This window comes from Rhinopithecus bieti, unplaced genomic scaffold, assembly GCF_001698545.2.
Source record: "Rhinopithecus bieti isolate Rb0 unplaced genomic scaffold, ASM169854v2 scaffold_56641, whole genome shotgun sequence".
Classification (NCBI taxonomy): Eukaryota; Metazoa; Chordata; class Mammalia; order Primates; family Cercopithecidae; genus Rhinopithecus; species Rhinopithecus bieti.
The window spans coordinates 47,469-70,261 of record NW_016822034.1 but is presented as its reverse complement, the minus strand read 5'-3'; the positions used below and the strand labels follow the sequence as shown (position 1 = coordinate 70,261).

Here is a 22,793-nt window from a genome sequence, read left to right as displayed (position 1 = left end):
TCCCTAGTAGCTGGGACTACAGGTGCCCACCACCACGCCTGGCTAATTTTTTTTTGTATTTTTAGTAGAGATGGGGTTTCACCTTCTTAGCCAGGATGATCTCGATCTCCTGACCTTGCGATCCTCCCATCTTGGCCTCCCAAAGTGCTGGGATTGCAGGCGTGAGCCACCGCGCCTGGCCTCTTTTTGTTTGTTTTTTTTTTTCTGAGACCAAGTGTCGCTCTGTTGCCCAGGCTGGAGTGCAGTGGCGCGATCTTGGCTCACTGCAAGCTCCGCCTCCCAGGTTCAAGCCATTTTCCTGTCTCAGCCTCCTGGGTAGCTGGGACTACAGGCGCCCGCCACTATGCCCGGCTGATTTTTTGTATTTTTAGTAGAGACGGGGTTTCACCGTGTTAGCCAGGATGGTCTCGATCTCCTGACCTCATGATCTGCCCGCCTCGGCCTCCCAAAGTGCTGGGATGACAGGCGTGAGCCACCGCGCCCGGCCCTGGTTTGGTTTCTGTATCATTTTTACTGAAAGCCTGCGTATTTAAGGCCATGGGATTCATCCTGAGCTGTCCCAGGAACGGTGTGTGGTGCGGGCGTTTCTGTGGGTGTGAAACTGGAACTTCTCACGGCTGAGCACAGCAGGTCTGGACAGAGCAGAGTACGTGGTCCTCCTGACTCTGCCCCCTTCTCCTGGGCATGAGGAGTCGCCTCACTCTCCCAGGCCCCTTTCTTTCCTGGAGCGGAGCAGCGCCTGGCCTGCACGGCAGGTTCTCCTGAGGACTCCCGGGGAAGGGTGGGAGTGGGGAGCGCTGGAGCACAGGAGCCGCTGAAGGCACAGCTGTTTCCCGTTGCCTCCGGCCACTGTGTTTTCCAGAACTCGGCTGTGGGGGAGTCACTCTCTTCAGAAGGAGGACGGGTACTTGGAAATCCCTTCCTTTTCCCCGTTGCAATTTGCTGTTAAGTTTTAGATTAAAGTAGAAGTTTGAACTCCATTGCCCAGTGGTTGCGTGAGGACAGCAGCTCCTAGAGAAGAGGCGAAGGTGCTTGAACCCAGATGTTGGTCTGTGTGGACCTGTGCTGTCCTGTGTGGGGCTGCGGGACTCGTGATGTGGGAGGGCACACTTGCTGCAGAGTGAGGAGAGTGAAGAGGCTGGAGTGTTTGAAACAACTGCATGTTGGGCTAAGTAAAATGTCTTATTAAAATATATTTGGGCCGGGCGCGGTGGCTCACACCTGTCATCCCAGCACTTCGGGAGGCCAAGGCGGGCAGATCACGAGGTGAGGAGATCAAGACCATCTTGACTAAGACGGTGAAACCCCATCTCTACTAAAAATACAAAAAATTATCCATGTGTGGTGGTGGGCGCTTGTGGTCCCAGCTGCTTGGGAGACTGAAGCAGGAGAATGGCATGAACCCTGGAGGCGGAGCTTGCAATGAGCTGAGATCGCGCCACAGACTCTAGCCTGGGCGACACAGCAAGACTCCATCTCAAAAAAAGAAAAAGAAAAAAAACTGTTTCTTGTTTTTTTTTTTGAGACAGGGCCTTGCTCTGTCACCCAGGCTGGAGTGCAGTGGCATCACCACCACTCACTGTAGCCTCGACCTCCCAGGCTCAAGCAACTTTCCCACTTCAGCCTCCCGAGTACCTGGGACTACAGGCGTGTGCTTCCACACCTGGCTGATGTAGACTTTTTTTTTGCAGTTGAGGCCTCCCTCTGTTGCCCGGGCTGGTCTCAAACTCCTGAGCTCAAGCCATCTGCTTGCCTTGTCCTCCCAAAGTGCTGGGATTACAGGTGTGAGCCATCGCACCCAGCCCACCTTTTTTTTTTTGAGATGAGTCTCGCTCGTTGCCGAGGCTGGAGTGCAGCAGTACCATCTCGGCTCATTGCAAGCCCTGCCTCCTGGGTTCACGCCATTCTTCTGCCTCAGCCACCCGAGAAGCTGGGACTACAGGCGCCCGCTACCAAGCCCGGCTAATTTTTTGTATTTTTATAGAGACAGGGTTTCACCGTGTTAGCCAGGATGGTCTCGATCTCCTGACCTCGTGATCCACCTGCCTTGGCCTCCCAAAGTGCTGGGATTACAGGTGTGAGCCACCGCGCTTGGCCTTTTTTTTTTTTTAAACATGACTCCCAGGACTCACGTGTGGCTTGCAGCACACCCTCTGGAAAGCACCTTCCACACCCTCAGCTTGGGGATGCCTGTGGCCTTCAGTCAGAAGACATCATTTCTGTTTTACTTTGTAGGTCTCACACCCATGGCCAGTCTATCATTACGGTGATTGGGGGTGAGGAGCACTTTGAGGACTACGGTGAAGGCAGTGAGGCAGAGCTGTCCCCAGAGACCCTGTGCAACGGGCAGCTCGGCTGCAGCGACCCCGCTTTCCTCACGCCCAGGTAATGACGCCTTGCACCAGCACACCCTCCTCCCTCTTCTTCCCGTGGTTGGTTGTAGGAAGTTTCCCTTTTCGGTTCGTACGTTGGTAAGAGAGAACTTGCTTTCCTTGATGCAATGTGATTAAGTAAACAATATTCAAAAATTTAAAATTTATACCTGGATTTAGGAAAGCTGGGTGAAGTCCCTCTTATCCAGCAACATCCCCAGATCACTGCATTTCTGAGGCTTCAGCAGAATCATGTGGCACAGACCTGTGTTTGGACACTCGGCTTGCAGGCTCCTTAGCTATGGGCCGTGGATCACATGGTGGTCTGTGCAGGCTTTTGAGGGAGGCCTCAGGATCACAAGTGAGTCTTCAGATTCATTTCCTTGTAAATCTCTGACATCCCCAAACTGGAAAGCTGTGACTCTAAATAAATAGAAGCATGACACGCAGTGGGTGAGATGCCTACTCACAAACGTCCAGAGTCCTCTTGGCTTGGATCCATACATGGGGTCCGGGTACACACGTCTGAGGGCTTGGGGCTCCCGTGTGGGAGTCAGTCCCTCGAGGATGTTCCTGAGTTCAGGGAGACCCTCGCCTGGCTGATGGGGTTGTTACTTCAATCCCTTCTCCCCTTTGTTGCTAGGTTCTTGTTGTCCATCTTTGCCAGCATTCAAGGCCGAGTCTCTTTAAGCAGCCACAAGAGTCTTCCCTTGCCCGCCACCTGCCCGCTGTTACCGAGGCCCATGGAACCTGGGTGGAGGGCGGTGCAGGAGGGGCCATCCCTTGAGCTGAGCAACTCATCTGCGCATGGGATCCCCCTCCTTTCATTTCCCCTGTGCCCTCCCTGAAGCCACCCGTCAGCCCTGGGTGTGGGGACCCCGCACAGATGTCCTGTGTGCTGGCTGGTCCCGGCGAGCGTCCTGGAGAGCTGTGCGTGAGTGAGGCATCACGGGCGGGCCTCAGAGGCAGTGTGCTTGTCTCGGGCACTGTCCTCTCCCAGCGGATGGTGGTGTCAAGGGCCAGAGGACTGGGGCATTTCTCCACTCGTGTCTCTGTGCTTGGTGGTCACCTCCTCCTGCATGTTCAGTTTGTCCCTGTCTCCTGTTCAGTGTTTTCATTGTTACCTGTTTCAAGTGTCATCTATGCTACATTGTATGTTTCACTTTTCACCTTTCTTTACTTGAGCTTCCACAGCCTGTGGGTCCCAGTGCCCAAGACGAGGCTGCCTTTGCTCCTCTGCCTTCGCGTTGCAGACACAGCATCCCCTGCCAGTGCCCCAGAAGCCCTTGGAGGTGAAGTCACAGGGAGGTTAGCTAGCACCATCACGATATAGAACACTGAGTTTTAATGCAGGTCTTTTTTTGGGTTTTTTTTTTTTGAGATAGGATCTCACTTTACTGCCCAGGCTGGAGTGGTGCCATCATGGCTCACTGCAACCTCAGCCTTCCTCAGCTTCCTGAATAGCTGGGACTACAGGTGTGAGCTACTACACCTGACTAATTTTTGTATGATTTGTAGAGACAGGGTTTCACCATGTTGCCTAGGCTTGTCTCAAACGCCTGAGCTCAAGCGATCCACCCACCTCAGCCCCACAAAGTGCTGGAATTACAAGCATGAGCCACCATACCCAGCTTTAATGCACATCTTAAAAATCAGAAAACTATTGTAGATTTATCATTCATGCATAGTTTTTGCTAGAGGTAATTTTTGGAGTAATCATAAATATAGTACAGTAAGTAAAGTTTACCTGGAGATATGGTTTGCTATCACGTTGATGTGTTTTTGGCAAAAGAGAAAGCAGTGTGGTTTTTTACCTTCTTTTTAAAGAAGGGCTTTTGCTTTGCAAAGAAGCTCTCAGGCTGCCCCTGTGTTCTTCTGGGCACCTGACCCGGAGGAGCAGGTGTGTGCAGGGCCCCCTGCTGCTTGAGCTGGTGCCTGTCCTGGGCTCCTGGAGGCAGCTGAGGGGTGTGGGCTCACTGCTGTCTAAAGGCAAGAGCCAGAACATTGCACAGCTCATTCTCTGTCCACGTGCTTTTGTTCCACACCATGTCCCATCCTGTCCCCCTCAGCCCCTTGTGCGGAGTCACAGATGACCCCACGGGTCCCCATGCTCTCCTGAACGGATGCTTCTGTCTCTCTAGCACTGACCCTCTTGCCGCAAAGCTGCACAGCATCCTCACTGATGAGGCATTTGAGTTTTACTGTAGCCAGTGCCACAAACAAATCAACCGCCTTGAGGATCTTTCCGCCCGCCTGAGTGATCTTGAAATGAATAGGTAACTGACCAGTGCCTGGACTTGCTGTCTGTTCCCAGGGTGTGGGGGACTCCCGATACCCACAGCCCCCTTGAGGGCCTGACCTGACTCCACGGCTTCCTGAGGCCTGGCCTGGTTGCTGCGAGGCGACCAGGAGCCTCTCAGGCAGCGGGACTCTCCCTGGGGCCCCGCCTCCTCCCCTGCACGCCGCGGGCCGCCGGCGCCCTGCCCCCTCCCCTGCATGCGCAGCTCGGGCCAGCGCTTGTGTTGGTGGAGAAAGTGATCAGTCTTTGCAAGCTGTGCTGTCTGTCCTGTGTGTGAAAGAGGATTCTTTCTGCATTTTACTAAAAGATTTCTTTCATTGAGCTCATGAGACAGAATTGGGAAAGTTAAAAGATTTGGTCTTTAAGAACAGATGTGTAAACAGCTTTCAGGATTGTTAGTTTCAGTGGAGTTTTGTGTACTCACGGTGAGCCTGTAAGGGAGCTGGCTGTCTCGGCAGGGGAGCTTCTGTGGCTGGCCCCATGTCTAACCCCCAGTTACAGAAGACAGTTTTGGGTGGTTTGCACATACTGACGTGCCTATTGGGCATCGTGTTGATTTCGCCTGCGGTAAAGCCCATGGGGAAGCCCCTGGGTGGACAGCCCTCGAGGAGGGTCTGGTGAAGAAATGGGCCACTTTGGAGCTTTCCACAGCAGCCCTAGCCTAGCAGAAGAGGTGAGTGAGCATGCAGGCTCATACTGGCAATCCGGGATGGCTTCTTGAAAAACGAGCCCTGGCCTGTTGGGAGAGTTTGTAAAGGTGGCAGAAAGGTGAGCTTCCTGATGGCTCTAGCATGTTTAGAGGTCTTTGTGAAACTGCTTACTGTCCTGAGCCTGGTTCTGTCCCTGCCCCCAGGGGGCTTCTGCCAAGGCCAGCCCATCCTTGTTGGTGGGTGCTCACTGCTCACAGCCTTGTTGAGGCTTCTGTCCTGCCTCTAGTTCCATTTCCAGGGCACTTAACTCTTCTTAGGTTCCATGAAATGCTGTGCAACACAGGGCCTCCAGCCAGTGCCCATTCAGGTGGAGAGGATGCCAGTGAGGCCGGCACTGATGGCCATTCTGGAGCATCAGGGGGTCTTGGCAGCACTGATGAGAAAGCAGAAGTGCTCTTTGAAGAGGGCCTTCCTGGGAGACTTGAGGCCATCCAGAATCTGGTGATTCCAAAGATCCGCTAGCCTCTATTTGAGGGGAAATCAGTTTTCGCCTGCTGTATTTGTTCAGCTAAGGGTTCAGGGCTCGGTGACGATGGCTCAGCCTGCTTGGGGAGGGGTCATTTGTTCTTCCCACACAAAGACTTGCCCTCCCACCCACCGATAAGTTGAGTGCAAGCATGTCATCTCCATATGTGAAAGTAAGCCTGAAGACTCAGGTCTCGTCTCATTCTCTGAAGATTTTTGACTAGAAGGGTTTTTTTCCCACGTTGAGAACTACCTCCAGGATGGCCATGGTCACCTCTGCTGGGCTTTGTGGGTTAGAGAAGGGACTAGGATGTAGCTAAGTACAACCAGCAAGTCCTGTGGGGCCTCACGTCCAGGTTCTGCCACCCCTTTTCCTAAGACTCTACGAAGCGGGCCAGGCGCAGTGACTCACGTCTGTAATCCCAGCATTTTGGGAGGCTGAGGCAGGCAGATCGTTTGACGCCAGGAGTTTGAGACCAGCCTGGCCAACATGGTGAAACCCTGTCTCTACTAAAAATATAAAAATTAGCCAGGAGTGGTGGTGCACACCTGTAGTTCCAGCTACTTGGGAGGCTGAGATGGGAGGTTCACTTGAACCCAGGAAGTTGAGGCTGCAGTGAGCCAAGATTGTGCCACTGCACTCCAACCTGGGCGACAGAGCCAGACTCTTGACTCCAAAAAAAAAAAAGACTCTGCCAAGTAGTTACTATGCTATTCAGTCCAACACAGGCAGGACACATAGCTGCCAGTGAGAACATTCTCCCCAGAACCCTCCGTGGAGGAGATCTGAATCTTGCCTTTTAGTTTCCATGTTCTTGCCCGAAAGTAAGCTTATTTGGTCATGCTTTGTGGGTGACAAGAGGTGGTTTAGTCCAGACCACCTCTGGAAGCTTTGATGTCGGATACGATGTCCAGTCACCTCAGAACAGGCCAACAGCTATTGCATTTTCCAGGTATCCTGGAGCCTCTAAATATATTTCATTTTGTAGAAACTAAGAAGTGTGCCTTACATGGAGGTATATTTTCTTTTTTCTTTTTTTTGAGACAGAATCTCGCTTTGTTGCCCAGGCTGGAGTGCAGTGGTGCGATCTCTGCTCACTGCAACCTCTGTCTCCCAGATTCAGGCGATTCTCCTGCCTCAGCCTCCCAAGTAGCTGGGACTATAGGCGCCTGCCACCACGCCCGGCTAATTTTTGTATTTTTAGTGGAGACAGGGTTTCACTGTGTCTCGATCTCTGGACCTCATGATCCTCCTGCTTCAACCTCTCAGAGTGCTGGGATTATAGGCTGAGCCACTGCGCCCGGCCTGCCTGGAGGTATATTTTCAAATTATAAACCTTGTTACTGGGCTGGCAGTCCAGGCCCTGAGAGGTCAGCAGGTAAACTGAACGATGAGTCTGTCCTGTCTTGTTAGTTCTAGGGAGTCTCAACAATAATAGGATAAAATTAGATTTGTATTCAGCCTGAGAGCGGTGGTTCATGCCTGTAATCTTAGCACTTTGGGAGGCCGAGGTGGCGGATCACGAGGTCAGGAGATTGAGACCATCCTGACTAACACGGTGAAACCCAGTCTCTACTAAAAATACAAAAAATAAGCCGGGCGTGGTGGTGGTGCCTGTAGTCCCAGCTACTTGGGAGGCTGAGGCAGGAGAATGGCATGAACCGGGGAGGCGGAGCTTGCAGTGAGCCGAGATCGTACCACTGCCCTCCAGCCTGGGCAACAGAGGGAGACTCTGTCTAAAAAAAAATAGACCTGTATTAAAATATACATTATTAGTCTCCAATCAGGAAAGGAGAGCCACACAGTAATTTGAACAAGGAAAGTTTAATACAAAGAATGGGCTGGGTGTGGGCTGAAATCCCAGTGCTTTGGGAGGCTGAGGCGGGAGGATCACATGAGCCTGGGAGGTTGAGGCTGCAGTGAGCTGTGGTTGCACCACTGCACTTCAGCCTGGGCGACAGAGTCAGACCTTGCCTGTAAAAAAAGGTAATACTAACAAACAAACAAATTTTAAAATCATTAGGAAAAGAAAAAGAATGACTGCCACAGGCTATGGGAGTAATGAGGCATTGGTTGGGATGAGTAAAAAGAACTCTGCAGAGCGTAGGGACAGCAGCCACAGGAGCAGCCACCACCCAGGGCCCGGGCAGAGCCCCCCAGCTGCAGCCACTGCTACCCAAGGCTGACGTCTGCAGCAGCTGCAAACTGGGCGGTGGGGGCACCACCGTGCTGTCAGGACTTGTGGGGAACCTGCCTCCAGGCTGCCAGGAAAGCTATTCTGTTGCAGGATGCTTGGCAGAGTCACCCCCTACAGAACAGCTACCCAAATGGGGTCGGGGAAGCCCCTGGTTCTGGCTACAGTGGGCAGGATGCTCCCTAGAGTGGGGGCTAGGGAAGCTGTGTGTGTTGGAGGGCCCTGCAGAGGGTGGTCAGAACCAGGAGGCAAACCTCTTCCTGCTGTGTTTGCTCCATGGCTCCCTCTGCTGATGAGACATGCAGCATCATGGAGGAGAAGCCTGTTAAGGGCCCAGCACTGTTTCTACAGGGCCAGTAAAAAGGATGGACTTGGAGCTGAGGGGCTCTGCATTAATACCTGGCACAGCAGCTGATTCTTCTCCAGCAGATTTTTTTTTTTTTTTTTTTTGAGACAGAGTTTTGCTCTTTGTTGCCCAGGCTGGACAGTGGCTTGATCTCGGCTCACTGCAACCCCTGCCTCCTGGGTTGAAGCAATTCTCCTGTCCCAGCTTCCCGAGTAGCTAGGATTACAGGCATGTGCCATCACGCCCGATTATTTTTGTATTTTTAGTGGAGACGGGGCTTCTCCACGTTGCCAGGCTGGTCTCGAACTCCCGACCTCTGGTGATCCACCTGCCTCGGCCTCCCAGAGTGCTTGGATTATAGGCATGAGCCACCATGCCCGGCCCCTCCAGTAGATTTTTCTGCCTGACCCTGGAAAGAAAATCATGGGTGTTTTTGAGACAAGGTAAGCTGAAGAGACATGTGGCTTTGTGAGTTCCAGGATCTTGATGGTTCTCACGCCCTGGGGGTGAGGGTGTCTTCTTGCAGGCTGAGGCTAATAGTTTAGCAGCTATACTGTAAAATACAACTTTGGACCTCAGAAATGAGAGAGAAGGTAAGTTTGGCCCATGTGCCACTGCAGATGGTTAAATCAAACAGTTGATGTGTAATGGGCTACATTTACTGCCCTGAAATGGCAACAGGAAAGGTGTCCAAACTGATGCCTAGGCAGGCGTTCTGAGCATGACGCGTCAGTGCCTAAGTCGAAGTCAGCGGCAAACTCTCCTGTCATAGCGGGACCTGGGGTCACTTTTCACTTGGGGGTCTCCAAAGGCCAAGCGTTTGGGGGTAATTTGGCTTCAGAAGCATTGGGACAGTGCAGCCAGCTGATGGGACCAGGTGTGGCGCTGGCCCCTCAGTCACAGTCTGGGGTGGCTGCATCTGGAAGCCTCTTTGGGGGCTGGAGTAACGAGACGTATGCGGCCTCATCCCAGCACCCCCGTGTCCTTGCTGTTTTGCTGAGTTAGCATTTGTGCATGGGCTTGCCTGGGGGGGCCCTGCATGCCGGGAGCACTGCTGAAAGGCCGCCCACCCCGTATCTCCACAGCCTGAGTTTCCTGCTTCCTCCTGCTCCTGTCTGTCTGTTCTAACAATTTTCCTGTTTATTTTGTTTTCTGCACAGTCCGACAAAACGGCTCTCCAGCAAGAAGGTGGCAAGGTAGGTGGGTCTCTGGTTCCTGCTGAAAAACGTTCTGAAGTGGATAGTTAATCATAGTTTTTAAAAAAAATTTTAGAAAATGTTCTTTTCCAAGGTATTTTTTAAACTCCTACAAGTTACTTTACATGGTTTGGGACTGAAGGTATCCTGAGGGGGAAAGGGGTTTCCAGGGCTGTGAATTTGGACCTGGATTTGTGACCAGGAGGTAGGTGTCAGAGCTTTTGGTGCTGGGCCTGTTGAGTGTTCACTAAGGTCTGGAAGGGGCCACCATCCCCAGATGTCTGCTGTATGTTAGTTCTGAGGTACCGAGACCCAGTGAGGAGCCTGACTTCTCAGAGCCGGGTCTGGGCAGCTCCCCAAGGTGAGTTGAAGGTGAGGGGTGGGTCTGACTCCAATTCCTAAAGACCATTTCTTCATTTTTCAGCTTTGCATAGACCTGTTGGCTTCCTGCTGTGAAAGATGGCAACATACTTTTATCTTCCTCCCCTGCCAGTTCTTACCAAAATAAGCATGCAGGGTTAAGGCCCTTCCCAGGGAGCCACGCAGTGTGGCTGCCGGGTGGCCTCTGCTGCCATCAGAGACTGGCTTCGTGTCTTTATCTGCTTTGCCTTCCCTGTCCCCATCCTGCTTCATGGCCCAGCCTCTGGCAGGGCCGGGAGACGCCTCTCCGGCTTCCTCTGGAACATCCCCCCCCAGAGCCTCCTCTCTGCCCCGTTGTGCTGGGCATTCTCCAGGCCTCGTGGCTGTGGTCCTGGATGGGTCTCCCCAGACCAGTGAGTTCCTTTGTTTCGGTGGTTGGATCCTCTAGCTCCCTGGCCCCGTCTTCCTTCTTGTTTGTTTTCTCCATTTTTTGTCCAGCGCATCTTCCTGTAGCTTCTTGAGAAAAGGGGTGCTCAGGAGATAAACTTGAACCTCGGTTGGTTTGGACTGTGAGAGTGTGGATAGTTTTCCTGTAAGATTTTTGACGGCATTGCTTATGTTCTAGAGCTAGAGTTGCTACCCTGAGGTTTAACCTTTCTGACTCGGTTTCTTTGTGACCAATCTGGGCAACATAGTGAAACCCTGTCTCTACAAAAAAAAAAAAAAAAAAAAAATTTGGCAAGGTCTTGCTGCATTGTCCAGGCTGTCGTACAGTGGCTATTCACAGGTGCAAGCATAGCTCCGACAGCCCCAGACTCCCTGGGCTCAAGTGATCTTCCCAGCTCGGCCTCCCAAAATTCTGGGATTACAGGTGTAAGCCACCACACCCAGCCAGGGACAGAAACCTTTTGTTTTCCATTTTCTTTTATTTTGAGACATGGTCTTGCTCTGTCACCTGGGCTGAAGTACTGTGGTACAATCGCAGCTCACTGCAGCCTGTACCTCTCAGGCTCACTCCATCCTCTCACCTCCTCCCCCTGAGTTCCTGGGACTACAGGTATGCATTGCCATGCCCGGCTAGTCTTGTAATTTTTAATAGAGATGGAGTTTCACTATGTTGCCCAGCCTGGTCTTGAACTCCTGGGCTTAAGGGAGCCTCCCACCTTGGCCTCCCAAAGTACTGGGATCACAGACATGAGTCGTCATACCTGGCCATGGATGGAAACTTTTTTCTTTTCGTTTCTCTTCTCTTTTCTTGGCTTTCTTTTCTTTTTGAGACAGTCTTGCTCTTCCTTGCTCTGCCTTGCTCTGTGCAGTGACATGATCACAGCTCACAACAGTCTTCACTTCCCAGACCTCCCAAGCTCAAGCGATCCTCCCTCCTCAGCCTCTCGAGCAGCTGAGACCACAGGTGCATGCCACCATGCCCAGATAATTTTTTAATTTTTTGTAGAGACAGGCCCCGACTGGTCTTGAACTCCTGGGCTCTAGCAGTCCTCCCACCTCGGTCGCCCAGAATGTTGGGATGACAGGCATGAGCCACCGCGTCCCACTTGTTTTCCATTTTCTGTCATTTTAGGGGCGAGGAGCTAGGGGAAGCAGAGGTGAATGTCATCATGCATTTTTTTCTGTCTTCTTGCTCACCCCTTTCAGAAAAGCATTGAGCTGGCCAGGTGCGGTAGCTCACATCTGTAATCCCAGCACTTTGGGAGGCCGAGGCGGGTGGATCACCTGAGGTTGGGAGTTCAAGACCAGCCTGGCCAACATGGAGAAACCCCATCTCTACTAAAAATACAAGATTAGCCAGGTGTGGTGGCGTGTGCCTGTAATCCCAGCTACTCAGGGGGCTGAGGCAGGAGAATCGCCTGAACCCTGGAGGCAGAGATTGCAGTGAGCCGAGATCGCGACACTGCACTCCAGCCTGGGCAACAAGAGCGAAACAGTGTCTCAAAAAAGAAAAAAAAGAAAAAAGAAAAAGAAAAGCATTGAGCTCTTAGGAATGTGAAGTGAATCCCCAGGTACACTTTTGTTACCACTTCAGCATCACCTTCCTCCCCACTTCATCATCTTTTACTCCAGACAGGCTGTAGCTGGTGACATGAAAGGCCAGTCAAGGCCAGCTGAGGCATCTCCTTGAGGCCTCCTGTGCTTAGGATGGGGTGCACCCTGCAGCTGGCTGTCACAGCCTCGTGTCAGAAACACCCTTTAAAATTTAATGTTTCCTTCACGGGTACCCTTTGGTATAAAAAAAAGCCCAATCTGATCCAGGCATGGTGGCTGATGCGTGTAATCCTAGCACATTGGGAAGCCGAGGTGGGCAGATCATGAGGTCATGCGCTCGTCGAGAATCAGCCTGACCAACATGGTGAAACCCCATCTGTACTAAAAATAAAAAAATTAGTCAGGCGTGGTGGTGCGCACATGTAATCCCAGCTACTCAGGAGCCTGAGGCAGGCGAACTGCTTGAACCCAGGAGGCAGAGCTTGGAGTGAGCCGAGATTGCACCATTGCACTCCAGCTTGGGCAACGGAGTGAGACTTCGTCTCAAAAAAAAAAAAAAAAAAAGCCCCATCTGCAGTTATCTGTAGTTAGAGTTTACAAAACAGAGGCATGTTCTACAGTATATCTATCCACATGTAAATATATATATGCAACATTTAATCTGGTGTTTTGCCCCAAATCTGCCACAAGAGGCTAAGGAAGCACAAAATAACTGTCGTGATTCGCTTCTCACGGTTCTCAGCCCTTCGCGTTGCACTGTTGCTGAGATGGTGGGTTTTGCTAGCAGCCATTGTAGCCCCTGGGCTTGGCTGTCTTGTCACCTCCCTCAGCCTCGTTCCATCCCTGTCCATGAGATGGAAGTGATTTTCTTCAGTCAGCTGTGCGTGTGCAGGGACGGGGCTCCAGGCAGAGCCGAGTCCTTCAGGACAGGAAGAAGTGCTCACAGCAGGCAGGCTCCTAGGGCCCTGGGTGGGAGGCCTCAGGGATCCCTGTACCTCCTTGCTCACCAGCCAGGCTTGACCTACTGCCCTTTGGGGCAGATCAGGCTTTTTCCACAGCTCCCTCTCTGAGGGGAGGGTTCTCCCAAGTGAGGTGCGGTGTAGCTGGAGAATCCCTCTTTCTGGGGGATTTAAATAAGCAGCCCGGCCGGACACGGTGGTTCACGCCTGTAATCCCAACACTTTGGGAGGCCGAGGCGTGCAGATCGTGAGGTCAGGAGTTTGAGACCAGCCCGGCCAATATAGTGAAACCCCATCTCTACTAAAAAAAAAAAAAATAGAAAAAGTTAGCTGGGCATGGTGGCAGGTGCCTGTAATCCCAGCTACCTGGGAGACTGAGGCAGGAGAACTGCTTGAACCCGGGAGGCAGAGGTTGCAGTGATCTGAGATAGCACCGCTGCACTCCAGCCCAGGCGACAGTGCAAGACTCTGTCTCAAAAAAAAAAAAAATTGAAATAAGCAGCCCCACACGCCATGCTGAGGACCCTCTGCCTCACACTGGTGGCCGTGTGTGGTGGCTGCACGCTGGGTACCTGGGATAGCCGTGCCTCCCGTCCCCGAGTCAGCTCCAGAAGTGCCTAAGCCTCTAGGACAGCTCAGAAGTACTGACAGGCCCCAGGCCGTGGCCTCTCCCCAGGATAGGCTCTGGGTTGCAGCTTCCTGCCTGGAGTGGCTCATGTTTGGGGGCGAGGTCATGGGCGTTTAAGAGCAGCGACTGGCCAAGAACGTGATCCGTGTCAGCAGCAGCTTTTGAGAATCTGATGAAATCCCCAGAGCCCCAGAAGGGTGCTGGTGTGTTCCAGCTGGTGCACGTTCTCAGGGCTTGTCTCCAGGGGCAGAGATACCTTCTTTTTTCCTCTCAGAGCGTTTATGGGGAAAAAGATGGAAATGTTCAAGCCCAGTCCATACTAAGAAGCAAATCGAACTTCATACACTTGGTAGACATTTTCAGTGGAAAAACACTAACATTTTATGGAATTCTTACCCTGCTATGTCCCTAGCCAAGCTGTTTGTATGCATGATCTTGGTCCAACCTCAATTGCCTTTACACCCCCATTTCATAGGCAAGGAAGCTGGGAGAGGGTCCCCCCATTTCATAGGCAAGGAAGCTGGGAGAGGGTCCCCCCATTTCACAGGCAAGGAAGCTGGGAGAGGGCCAGTGCTTTTTTACAGTCACGCAGTTGTGAGCATCAGGCTATCAGCCCGGAGCCTGGCTCGGTACCGAGGCTCCCAGGATGTATAAAGAACCGAACACGCGCCTTTGCTGTTGGCTCTTCTGTGCGAGTGCTCTGCGAGTTTTCTGTGCTCCCAGCAAGTTCGGGTTGGTGCAGATTCACCACAGCGAATCTGGCCCTGTGGTGACCACGAGCACGCGCTTACTGCACGCTGAAGTTCACACTCCCTGGAGCAGCTGCTGCCCCAAGGTAGCAGCCTGTGGGCTGGTTGCGTCCACGCAGGACCACGAGGCTGTGTCCCGCAGCCAGGCCCGGGTAGTAACCTGGCATGGCCTGCAGGGCTGGGGATGCGTCCACAGGAGCTGGTGCCACAGAGGACACGTGTGTCTGGTGTCTTCCTGGACTTGGACCGGTTTCCCAGTGTGTCTGTGAGGGTGACACTGAGTGAGACTTCCAGGGTCGACACCTTTCCTGGGACCCTCACTGTTCCTGCCGCAGAGAGCACCTGTGAAAGTCCGAGATGAAGAATGTGTCCGGGGGAGGTGTATGCAGGTCGAGGTCCTGAGCTGATGTCTCACAGGCCTCTGGTAGAGACGAGATTGTTCACGTCTCTGTGAAGAAGGACACGTTTTATTGCTGCCAAGTACAAAGTCCTCTCTGCCACTCGCTGGCCGGGACTGAGGTCGTGTTCTGTCAGGTTCCAAAGAGCGCCAGGAGGACTCTGAGACCACAAAGCACAGCCTGCTTTCTCCCAGCCCCTGGTAAAGATGTCCAGCCTGGGACCTCCCCCTGTATATAATGCTTTAAGTGGGAGAAGACCACCACCCAGATCAGGGGAGGACCTGTCCCCTACAATGCTGCCACCTGCTTTTCAGATTGACTCGGGAGTGCTTGTGCTGACGGAGCTTGTCCTTTGGTTTTTCCCTTTCTACCCTCTGTTACTGTTCCTTTTCCATAGGTACCTGCACCAGTCAGGGGCCCTGACTATGGAGGCCCTGGAGGACCCTTCCCCCGAGCTCGTGGAGGGCCCAGAGGAGGACATTGCTGACAAGGTAGGTCCTGCAGGGCTGGGTAGGCAGCAAGTAGGGGATTTAGACACAGCCACGTCTGAGGGCCTCTGCAGACATCCCAGGAGGTGGGGACAGCACAGCCAGAGGCGACCTCATGTCATCCAGGGCTCCCCAGACCCTCTGTCCAGCCCCAATGCTCTTTGGCAAGTTTCCCTAAGGGATCTCATGGGCATGTGATAAAAAGGAGTCTTCCTGTTGTGCACGAAGGGCCAGCTGGGAGGGGTGGACTGGGCAGTGAGTGAGAGCCCTCAGGTATCCCACCCCCACTGTGTCTGAGTTGGGTTGGGGGACACCCAGACATTCAGTCCACCAGGCCCGTGGAGATGCGACCTGGGGCACCCATGATTTGGGAGAAGAAGGCTGCCCCTGCAGTGACTGCAGAGCCAATGACCTGAGGAACAGGTTTCTCCTGGGGATTTGAATGGGTGACAGCAGCCAGGGCAAGGCACCCTTGCTGTGGTCAAGACCCGCTTTTCAGCCGGATGTGGTGGCTCATGCCTGTAATCCCAACACATTAGGAGGCAGGTGGGCCGATCACTTGAGGTCAGGAGTTTGAGATCAGCCTGGCCAACATAGTGAAAGCCCGTCTTTACTAAAAATACACGTTAGCCAGGCGTGGTGGCGGGCACCTATAATCCCAGCTACTGGAGAGGCTGAGGCAGGAGAATCACTTGAACCTGGGAGACGGAGATTGCAGTGAGCTGAGATTGTGCCACTGCACTCCAGCCTGGGTGACAGAGCAAGACTCTTTCTCACCTCCTGTGATCCCTTCACTTCCTCCTGTACCCCCTCAATTCCTCCTGTACCCCTCATCTCCTGTACCCCTCACCACCTCCTATACCCCCTCACCTCTTCTTGCATCCCCCTCACCTCTTCCTGTACTCCCTCACCTCCTCCTGTACCCCCCACCTCCTCTTGCACCTCCCACCTCTTCCTGTACCATCTCCTCTTGTACTCCCTCACCTCCTCCTATACCCCCTCACCTCCTCCTGTACCCCACCTCCTCTTGCACCTCCCACCTCCTGTACCCCCATCTCCTCCTGTACCCCCTCACCTCCTCCTGTACCCCCCCACCTCCTGCACTCCTACCTTCTCCTGTACCTCCCACCTCCTCCTGTACCCGCTCACCTCCTGCACCTCCCACCTTCTGTACCTCCCACCTCCTCCTGTACCCCATCTTCTGTACCCACTCACCTCCTCCCGCACCCCTCACCTCCTCATGTACCCTGTCACCTCCTCCTATACCCCCTCACCTGCTCCCACACCCCTCACCTCCTCCCACACCCCTCACCTCCTCCCATACCCCTCACCTCATGTACCCCCTCACCTCTTCCTGTACCCCTCACCTTCTGTAACCCCTCACCTTCTCCTGCATCCCCCTCACCTCCTCCTGCACCCTCTCACCTCCTGCAGCCCTCATCTCCTCCTGAACCCCCTCACCTCCTGTGTCCCCTCACCTCCTCTCCTGCACTCCCATCTCCTGTACCCCCTCACCTCCTGCACCCTCTCACCTCCTCTATCCCCTCACATTCTCCTGAAACCCCTCACCTCCTATACCCCCTCATTTCCTCCTGTACTCCCTCACTTACTGTATCCCCTCATCTCCTCTACCCCCTTACCTCCTCCTGCACCCCACCTCCTCCTATACCCCATCACCTTCTGTACCTTACCTCCTCTTGCACCCCCACCTCCTCCTCCCTACAACTCCTCTAGCATCTCAAGTGTGCTGACCCAGGCTGAGTCCTCCTCTGCTCCCTTTACTCCTTCTCCTACCTCTGCAGATGTCTGACTTATCTTGGTGTGAACTCTGAGGGAGGGAGGGACCGAGACATGAGTCTGTTTGTCCCTTGAGTCCATGGGCACCTGGGCTGCCTCTGTGAGCTGCATCTGGCTGAGCAGAGACACAACTGTGTATTGGGGCCTGAGTCTTGCTGCCCGTGAGCCAGCCAGTCCAAAGGCACCCCTGGGCCTCTAGCTCTCGGAGCTGCGGCAATGTGTGCATTTGTGGTGTCGAGATGACAGTACTCCCCAAGCCCCTGGCCCCATTAGGAGCTGCATCTTCGTGGGTTTATGGGACAAGTTCCAAGGGTAAGTTGGATCCGACACCCGCCTAGCTAGGTGGATCTGATTCTGTGCTGAGAAAACCCCCAGGTAGCCTCCAGGTAGTTCCCTTGGGGGTGCAGGCCCTTCTGCTTCTGACTACCTGACCCTGAAGCCTGAAGCCTGAAGCCTGGTCTCATTGCCAAGGTCGTCTTCCTGGAAAGGCGTGTGCTGGAGCTGGAGAAGGACACGGCAGCCACTGGCGAGCAACACAGCCGCCTGAGGCAGGAGAACCTGCAGCTGGTGCACAGGTGAGCCTGGGCCAGGAGACCTGGGCCTCTGCGTCGTGCCTCCTGTGCCCGCCTGTCAGTCCCCATTTACTTCTCTTCACCTCACACAGCAGGGGCGTGGCCACCCGTCCATCCCAGGGTGGAAGCCAGCTGAGGGGTGGTGCCGGATGGTCATCGGAGCCTACCCATTGGGCTGCAGGTCGGAGACTCGAGGCTCTGACTGGTGCTCTTGTGGGGAGTTGTCCATGGAACCCTAGACACAGAGGGCCAGAGGAGGGCACGGCCTCCCTCTTGGGAGTGTGAGACCTGAGCCAGCCAGAGGAGGAGCTGACTGCGAACCCACGCAGTGCCCAGCCTCACCGGCAGGCCTGGAGGTGCAGCTCTCCCACCACTCTGGTCCAGACGGGGTTTGCCCATCCTGGAAGAATGCAGGTTAGGGAAGTTGCTCAGCCACAGAAAGCGAAATGAGCAGACTGCTGAATACGTGACAGGATGCACAGTCTCATCACTGTGGGCAGGAGTGCTAGGGAGGAAGCGAAGTGTGACGCCGTGTTTGCAGAGAAAGAGTGGGAGCTGCTTACCCCACTCTCGTTTGCAGACTTTTCTTAGAATACTGTGTAATTCTCAGTGTTTTTCAAACGAGGCACGCCATGTTGTCTCATAGCCGATTTGCAGTACTGTTTCTCATGCAAAGTAAGATGAGCTTGGCCCAGGAGTCATCTACCCAGGCTGTGCCACCTGGAGCTGGGCACCGGCAGCCTCTTGGGGGCAGAGGAGGCAGCCAGGAGGCCTGTGAGGCACCTGGGGAATCTGCAGAAGAGGTTCTGCCTGTGAGCTGCTGCTCCCTGTGCAGCTGCCCGGGCACATCCTGGCCCTTCCACGTATTCTCAGCTCAGCCAAGGGCCCTGTCCCTTGAAGCTTCAGTGTCTTCATCAGCACTGACCAGGTAGATTCAGGGCTCTGAGCAGCTTGCACACACGTGTGTTGGCAGCAGGGCATTTGCGGTCAGCACTCCCAAAGCCCCCAAGCCCTCACCCTGCACCGTACTAACATGCGTGACCCGCCCTTCAGCTTCAGATCTGTCTGCCCTGTGAGTGCTGAGAATGTCTCATGGGATCGTGGGCATACCTTGCACATCATTTTAATTCTAACAAAGCAATGCACATTCTCTTGTGGAGTGAAGACCCTGGGCTTGGCGGCTGCCCGTTGTCCAGCATTCTCAGCAGAGGAGGGCCTGCCGCCGGCCCCTGCTGCATTGTGGAGAGGGGCCAGGCATGCTGGCGAAGGGGCTGGGCTCCAGTAGTGTGCTACACATATCCTGCGCCTCCAAAGACCACTGTCTCCTCCTTGTCAAGGAGAATCCGGACGGGCCGCTAGACAGGCTTGTTTTGTTTTGTTTTTTTTAAGAGTCAGGGCCTCCCTCTGTTGCTCAGGCTGAGTGCTGACTACAGCCTCTACCTCCCAGACACAAGCGACCTGCCTACCTCTCAGCCTTCGATGTAGCTGGGGCTACAGGTGTGCACCGCCACACCCGGCTTTTTTTTTTTTTTTTTTTTTTTTTTTTTTTTTTTTTTTTTGGAGACGGGGTCTCGCTCTGTCTCCAGGCTAGAGTGCAGTGGGCAACCTTGGCTCACTGCAACCTCCACATCCCGGGTTCAAGCGATTCTTCTGCCTCAGCTTCCTGAGTAGCTGGGACTACAGGCATGCACCACCACACTGGGCTAGTTTTTTTATTTTTAGTAGAGACAAGGTTTCACCATATTGACCAGGCTGGTCTCGAACCCCTGACCTTGTGATCTGCCATCCTCAGCCTCCCAAAGTGCTGGGATTACAGGCGTGAGCCACCGTGCCCGGCCTAATATTTAAATTTTTTGTAGAGATGAGGTCTCGCCATGTTGCCCATGCTGGTCTCAAATGCCTGGCCTCAAGCGATCCTCCTACCTTGGCCCCCTAAAGTGCTGAAATCAGAGGCGTGAGCCACTGTGTCCAGCCTAGATGCCTTTGTTGAGCTGACTGTCAAGGTTTCATTTGAGTCTGGAGTATGTTCATCAGTTTTCCGTGTGTGTGGTGTGAAGTCCACCCTCCTGCCTTGCTCTGCCCACTGACCATCTGCAGCGCAGCCCCGGCCACATTCAGTTCCTGTGGCTGTTCCCTGTGGTGCTCACCTCTACCATCCTAAACAACATGTTACCTGTTTTCAGTATCATCTGCCCGTCCTGAGCCATTTGCTCTCTAGCCGTGCCGTATAGCTGCCATCCTGGGAATTCCGAGTGCTTTCCCCCGGGTTTGAGTCCTTATTTTCTGAGTCCCACGTTTTCTTCTTTTTGCCAACTCGTTTTCTGAGGACGTCACTGATAGTTGCCTGGAAAAGGGAGCACAGGAGCCAGATGCTCTGAGAACTGCATGTGTGGAAGTGCTTAGTCCTCCCACCCCTGCTCCAGTCCATAGCGTAGCTGGGCATAAAATTCTAGGTCAGAAATCGAATTCCCTGAGAATTTGAAGACTTCTGACCCCGTGCTGTGACTGAGGACCCGCTGTTGCCCAGGGCCTTGCTGTTCTCCGTAACTTCTGTTTCCCACCCTACATACTTGGATGAGGATCTTGTATTATTTGCCGTGCTGTGCACCTGGTTTTCAGCCTTTATTTCGTTGTTTTGTTTTTTGAGACAGAGCTTGCTGTGTCGCCCAGGCTAGAGTGCAATGGTGCAATCTCCACTTACTGCAACCTCTGCCTCCCAGGTTCAAGCAATTCTCCTGCTTCAGCCTCCCAAGTAGCTGGGATTACAGGCATGCGCCACTGGGCCTGGCTAATTTTTGTATTTTTAGTAGATTCGGGGTTTTACCATATTGGTCAGGATGGTCTCGAACTCCTGATCTCAGGTGATCTGCCCACCTCGGCCTCCCAGAGTGCTGGGATTACAGGCGTGAGCCCAACATCTCAATCAGATTTTTAGATTGTCCTTCCCACACTTTCAGTTCCCGGGAGCTGTTCCTTGTTGTTTGTCTCTTCTGCAGCGGGCTGCCCTGACGCTGCAGCTGTGGCTCTTGGCTCGTGGAGAGCACTGGCTCAGGGACCTTTCCTCGCTGTCTCCTGCATCATGTGTCTCCCTGGGGTCCTCACTTGGTGTTTGCTTTGGCCAGTTCCTGTTGAAAGCTTGCCTTTGTGTCTGGTGATCTTTGGCCATCTGTCCACTCCTGCGTGTGAGGCACCACAAGGATAAGAGGCTCTGTGCGAGGTGGGGCCTGAGGGCATGGGCTGTGCAGTGTCAGTAGGCAGGGCCTGTGCCCTTCTCTTTGGGACAGTCCAGTCCTGTCTCCTGCAGGTGGTTGTGAAGATCTAGGGAAGGCCAGGGTCCCCCACCCTGTGGGAATGTCGTCTTTTCCCCGTGGTCTAGCTGACACCTGCCCTGCCTCTGCTCTGAAGTGACCTGGATGGGACTGGTCTCTATACCCACTTCCCCAGCCTGGAGGGGACTGGGAGCAGAGTGGGCCCCCCTCCACTTGTGGCCCCTCACAGCCTCTGGGGCCCAGATGTGCCCAGCAGCCAGAGCTAGACTCGTCCTAGCTCCTATGTGGACCCGGCAACTCAGGAAGCCTCATGAGCACCTTTGGGAGATGTGCCATGAACCGACTATACTGTAGCTGAAAGCAGACACTGCCCGCACACTCAGTTCCCCGGTGTTCAGCTGCCATGGGCCATGTGCTTCATCAGACACTCACTTCCTGGGAATGCTGTGGCCCTTGGACCCTGGTACCTTCACGTTCCTTCCCGAGACTCTGAGGCTCCGTGCCTCTGGGCCCTGAGCTCACTCCTTGTATGTAGTGGTCGCAGGTGGAGCAGCTGCATGAACAGAGTGCACCAGGGGCGGTCACCTGGTGGGCTCGGGCCCTCGGGGTGCTGCGGTCCACACAGCACAAGCAGGCAGTGCCTGTGGGTATCAGCTGGGCCGAGGTGCAGTAGACACTGCTCTGGCCACCCCAGGTGCCTTTAGTGTGGGAGGCGAGGCTGTCTCGGGGTGTGTGCGCTGCTTAAGAACTGCCTTGACCAGAGCTCGGGGATGCCCTTCTCGGCCCTCCTCCCGGGTGGCGGCAGGTTCTCTGGAGGTCCTGAGGCAGCTTCTGGGCATGGGTGGAGCCACTGCACACTCTGCCTGGAGATAGCTCATCTCCTCCCTTTGCCTTTCAAGAGCAAATGCCCTGGAGGAGCAGCTGAAGGAGCAGGAGCTGAGAGCCTGCGAGATGGTCCTGGAAGAGACCCGGCGGCAGAAGGAGCTCCTGTGCAAGATGGAGAGGGAGAAGAGCATTGAGATCGAGAACCTGCAGGCCAGGTAGGCGGTTCCCAACAGCCCGCCCACCCCAGAACGCTGCAGGCCAGGTAGGAGAGGTTCCCCGACAGACGGCCCACCCCAGAAAGCTGCAGTGGTTAGGAATAACCTGAATTTTAGAAAAAGGGGAAAAGCTATGTGGTGAAGACCTTAAAACTCTCCAAAAAGCCACAAGGGATCAGTTCAAAGACTGACCCTGTGTGGGTGTTGGTTTCTCTAAATCTGCGTCTACAATATATCCAGTCTGTTTAAAACATCTATTTTTTTTTGTTTGTTTTTTGTTTTTTGTTTTTTGGGGTTGTTTTTTTGAGACAGAGTCTTGCTCTGTCCCCCAGGCTGGAGTGCAGTGGCGCAATCACGGCCCATTGCAAGCTCTGCCTCCCGGGTTCACACCATTCTCCTGCCTCAGCCTCTCAAGCAGCTGGGACTACAGGTGCCCGCCACCACACCCAGCTAATTTTTTTGCATAAAATACCAATCTTTTTTTAAGGGAACTTGACAGAATTACTTTTACATTCATCTGGAGACATAGCCTTGGATGAGTCAGAAAAAGTGGGAAAACAAAAAGGAAGAAGATTAACGATACTATATTAAAATATATCATAAAGAAGGCAGGGCACACTGGCTCACGCCTGTAATCCCAGTACTTTGGGAGGCCGAGGTGGGTGGATCACTTGAGATCAGGAGTGCAAGACCAGCCTGGCCAACAAGGTGAAACTCTGTCTCTACTAAAAAAAAAAAGGTCAGGCATGGTGGCATGCACCTGTAATCTCAGCTACTTAGGAGGCCGAGGCATGAGAATCACTTAAACCCAGAGGCGGAGGTTGCAGTGAGCTGAGATCGTGCCACTGAACTCTAACCTGGATGACAGGGTGAGACTCCATCTCCAAAAACAATTTAATTAAAAAAATATATATATAAAATAAAGGGAAAAATTTTTTTTTTTTTTTTT

At 53.6% G+C, this 22,793-nt stretch overlaps 1 protein-coding gene across 4 annotated transcripts in view; it reads left to right on the top strand.

The window, feature by feature from the left end:
* The window catches only part of RAB11FIP3 (RAB11 family interacting protein 3), a 101,320-nt gene that overhangs the window by 68,650 nt on the left and 9,877 nt on the right, over positions 1-22,793 (top strand). For 2 of the 4 annotated variants that reach the window (XM_017860774.1, XM_017860775.1), the window contains 6 exons: positions 2,236-2,385; positions 4,514-4,648; positions 9,548-9,583; positions 15,076-15,169; positions 17,435-17,538; positions 21,704-21,844. In XM_017860774.1, the coding sequence (XP_017716263.1) occupies positions 2,236-2,385; positions 4,514-4,648; positions 9,548-9,583; positions 15,076-15,169; positions 17,435-17,538; positions 21,704-21,844 (660 nt within the window). The remainder of the gene's footprint in view (positions 1-2,235; positions 2,386-4,513; positions 4,649-9,547; positions 9,584-15,075; positions 15,170-17,434; positions 17,539-21,703; positions 21,845-22,793) is intronic. The other 2 variants (XM_017860777.1, XM_017860778.1) reach the window with 1 other exon arrangement.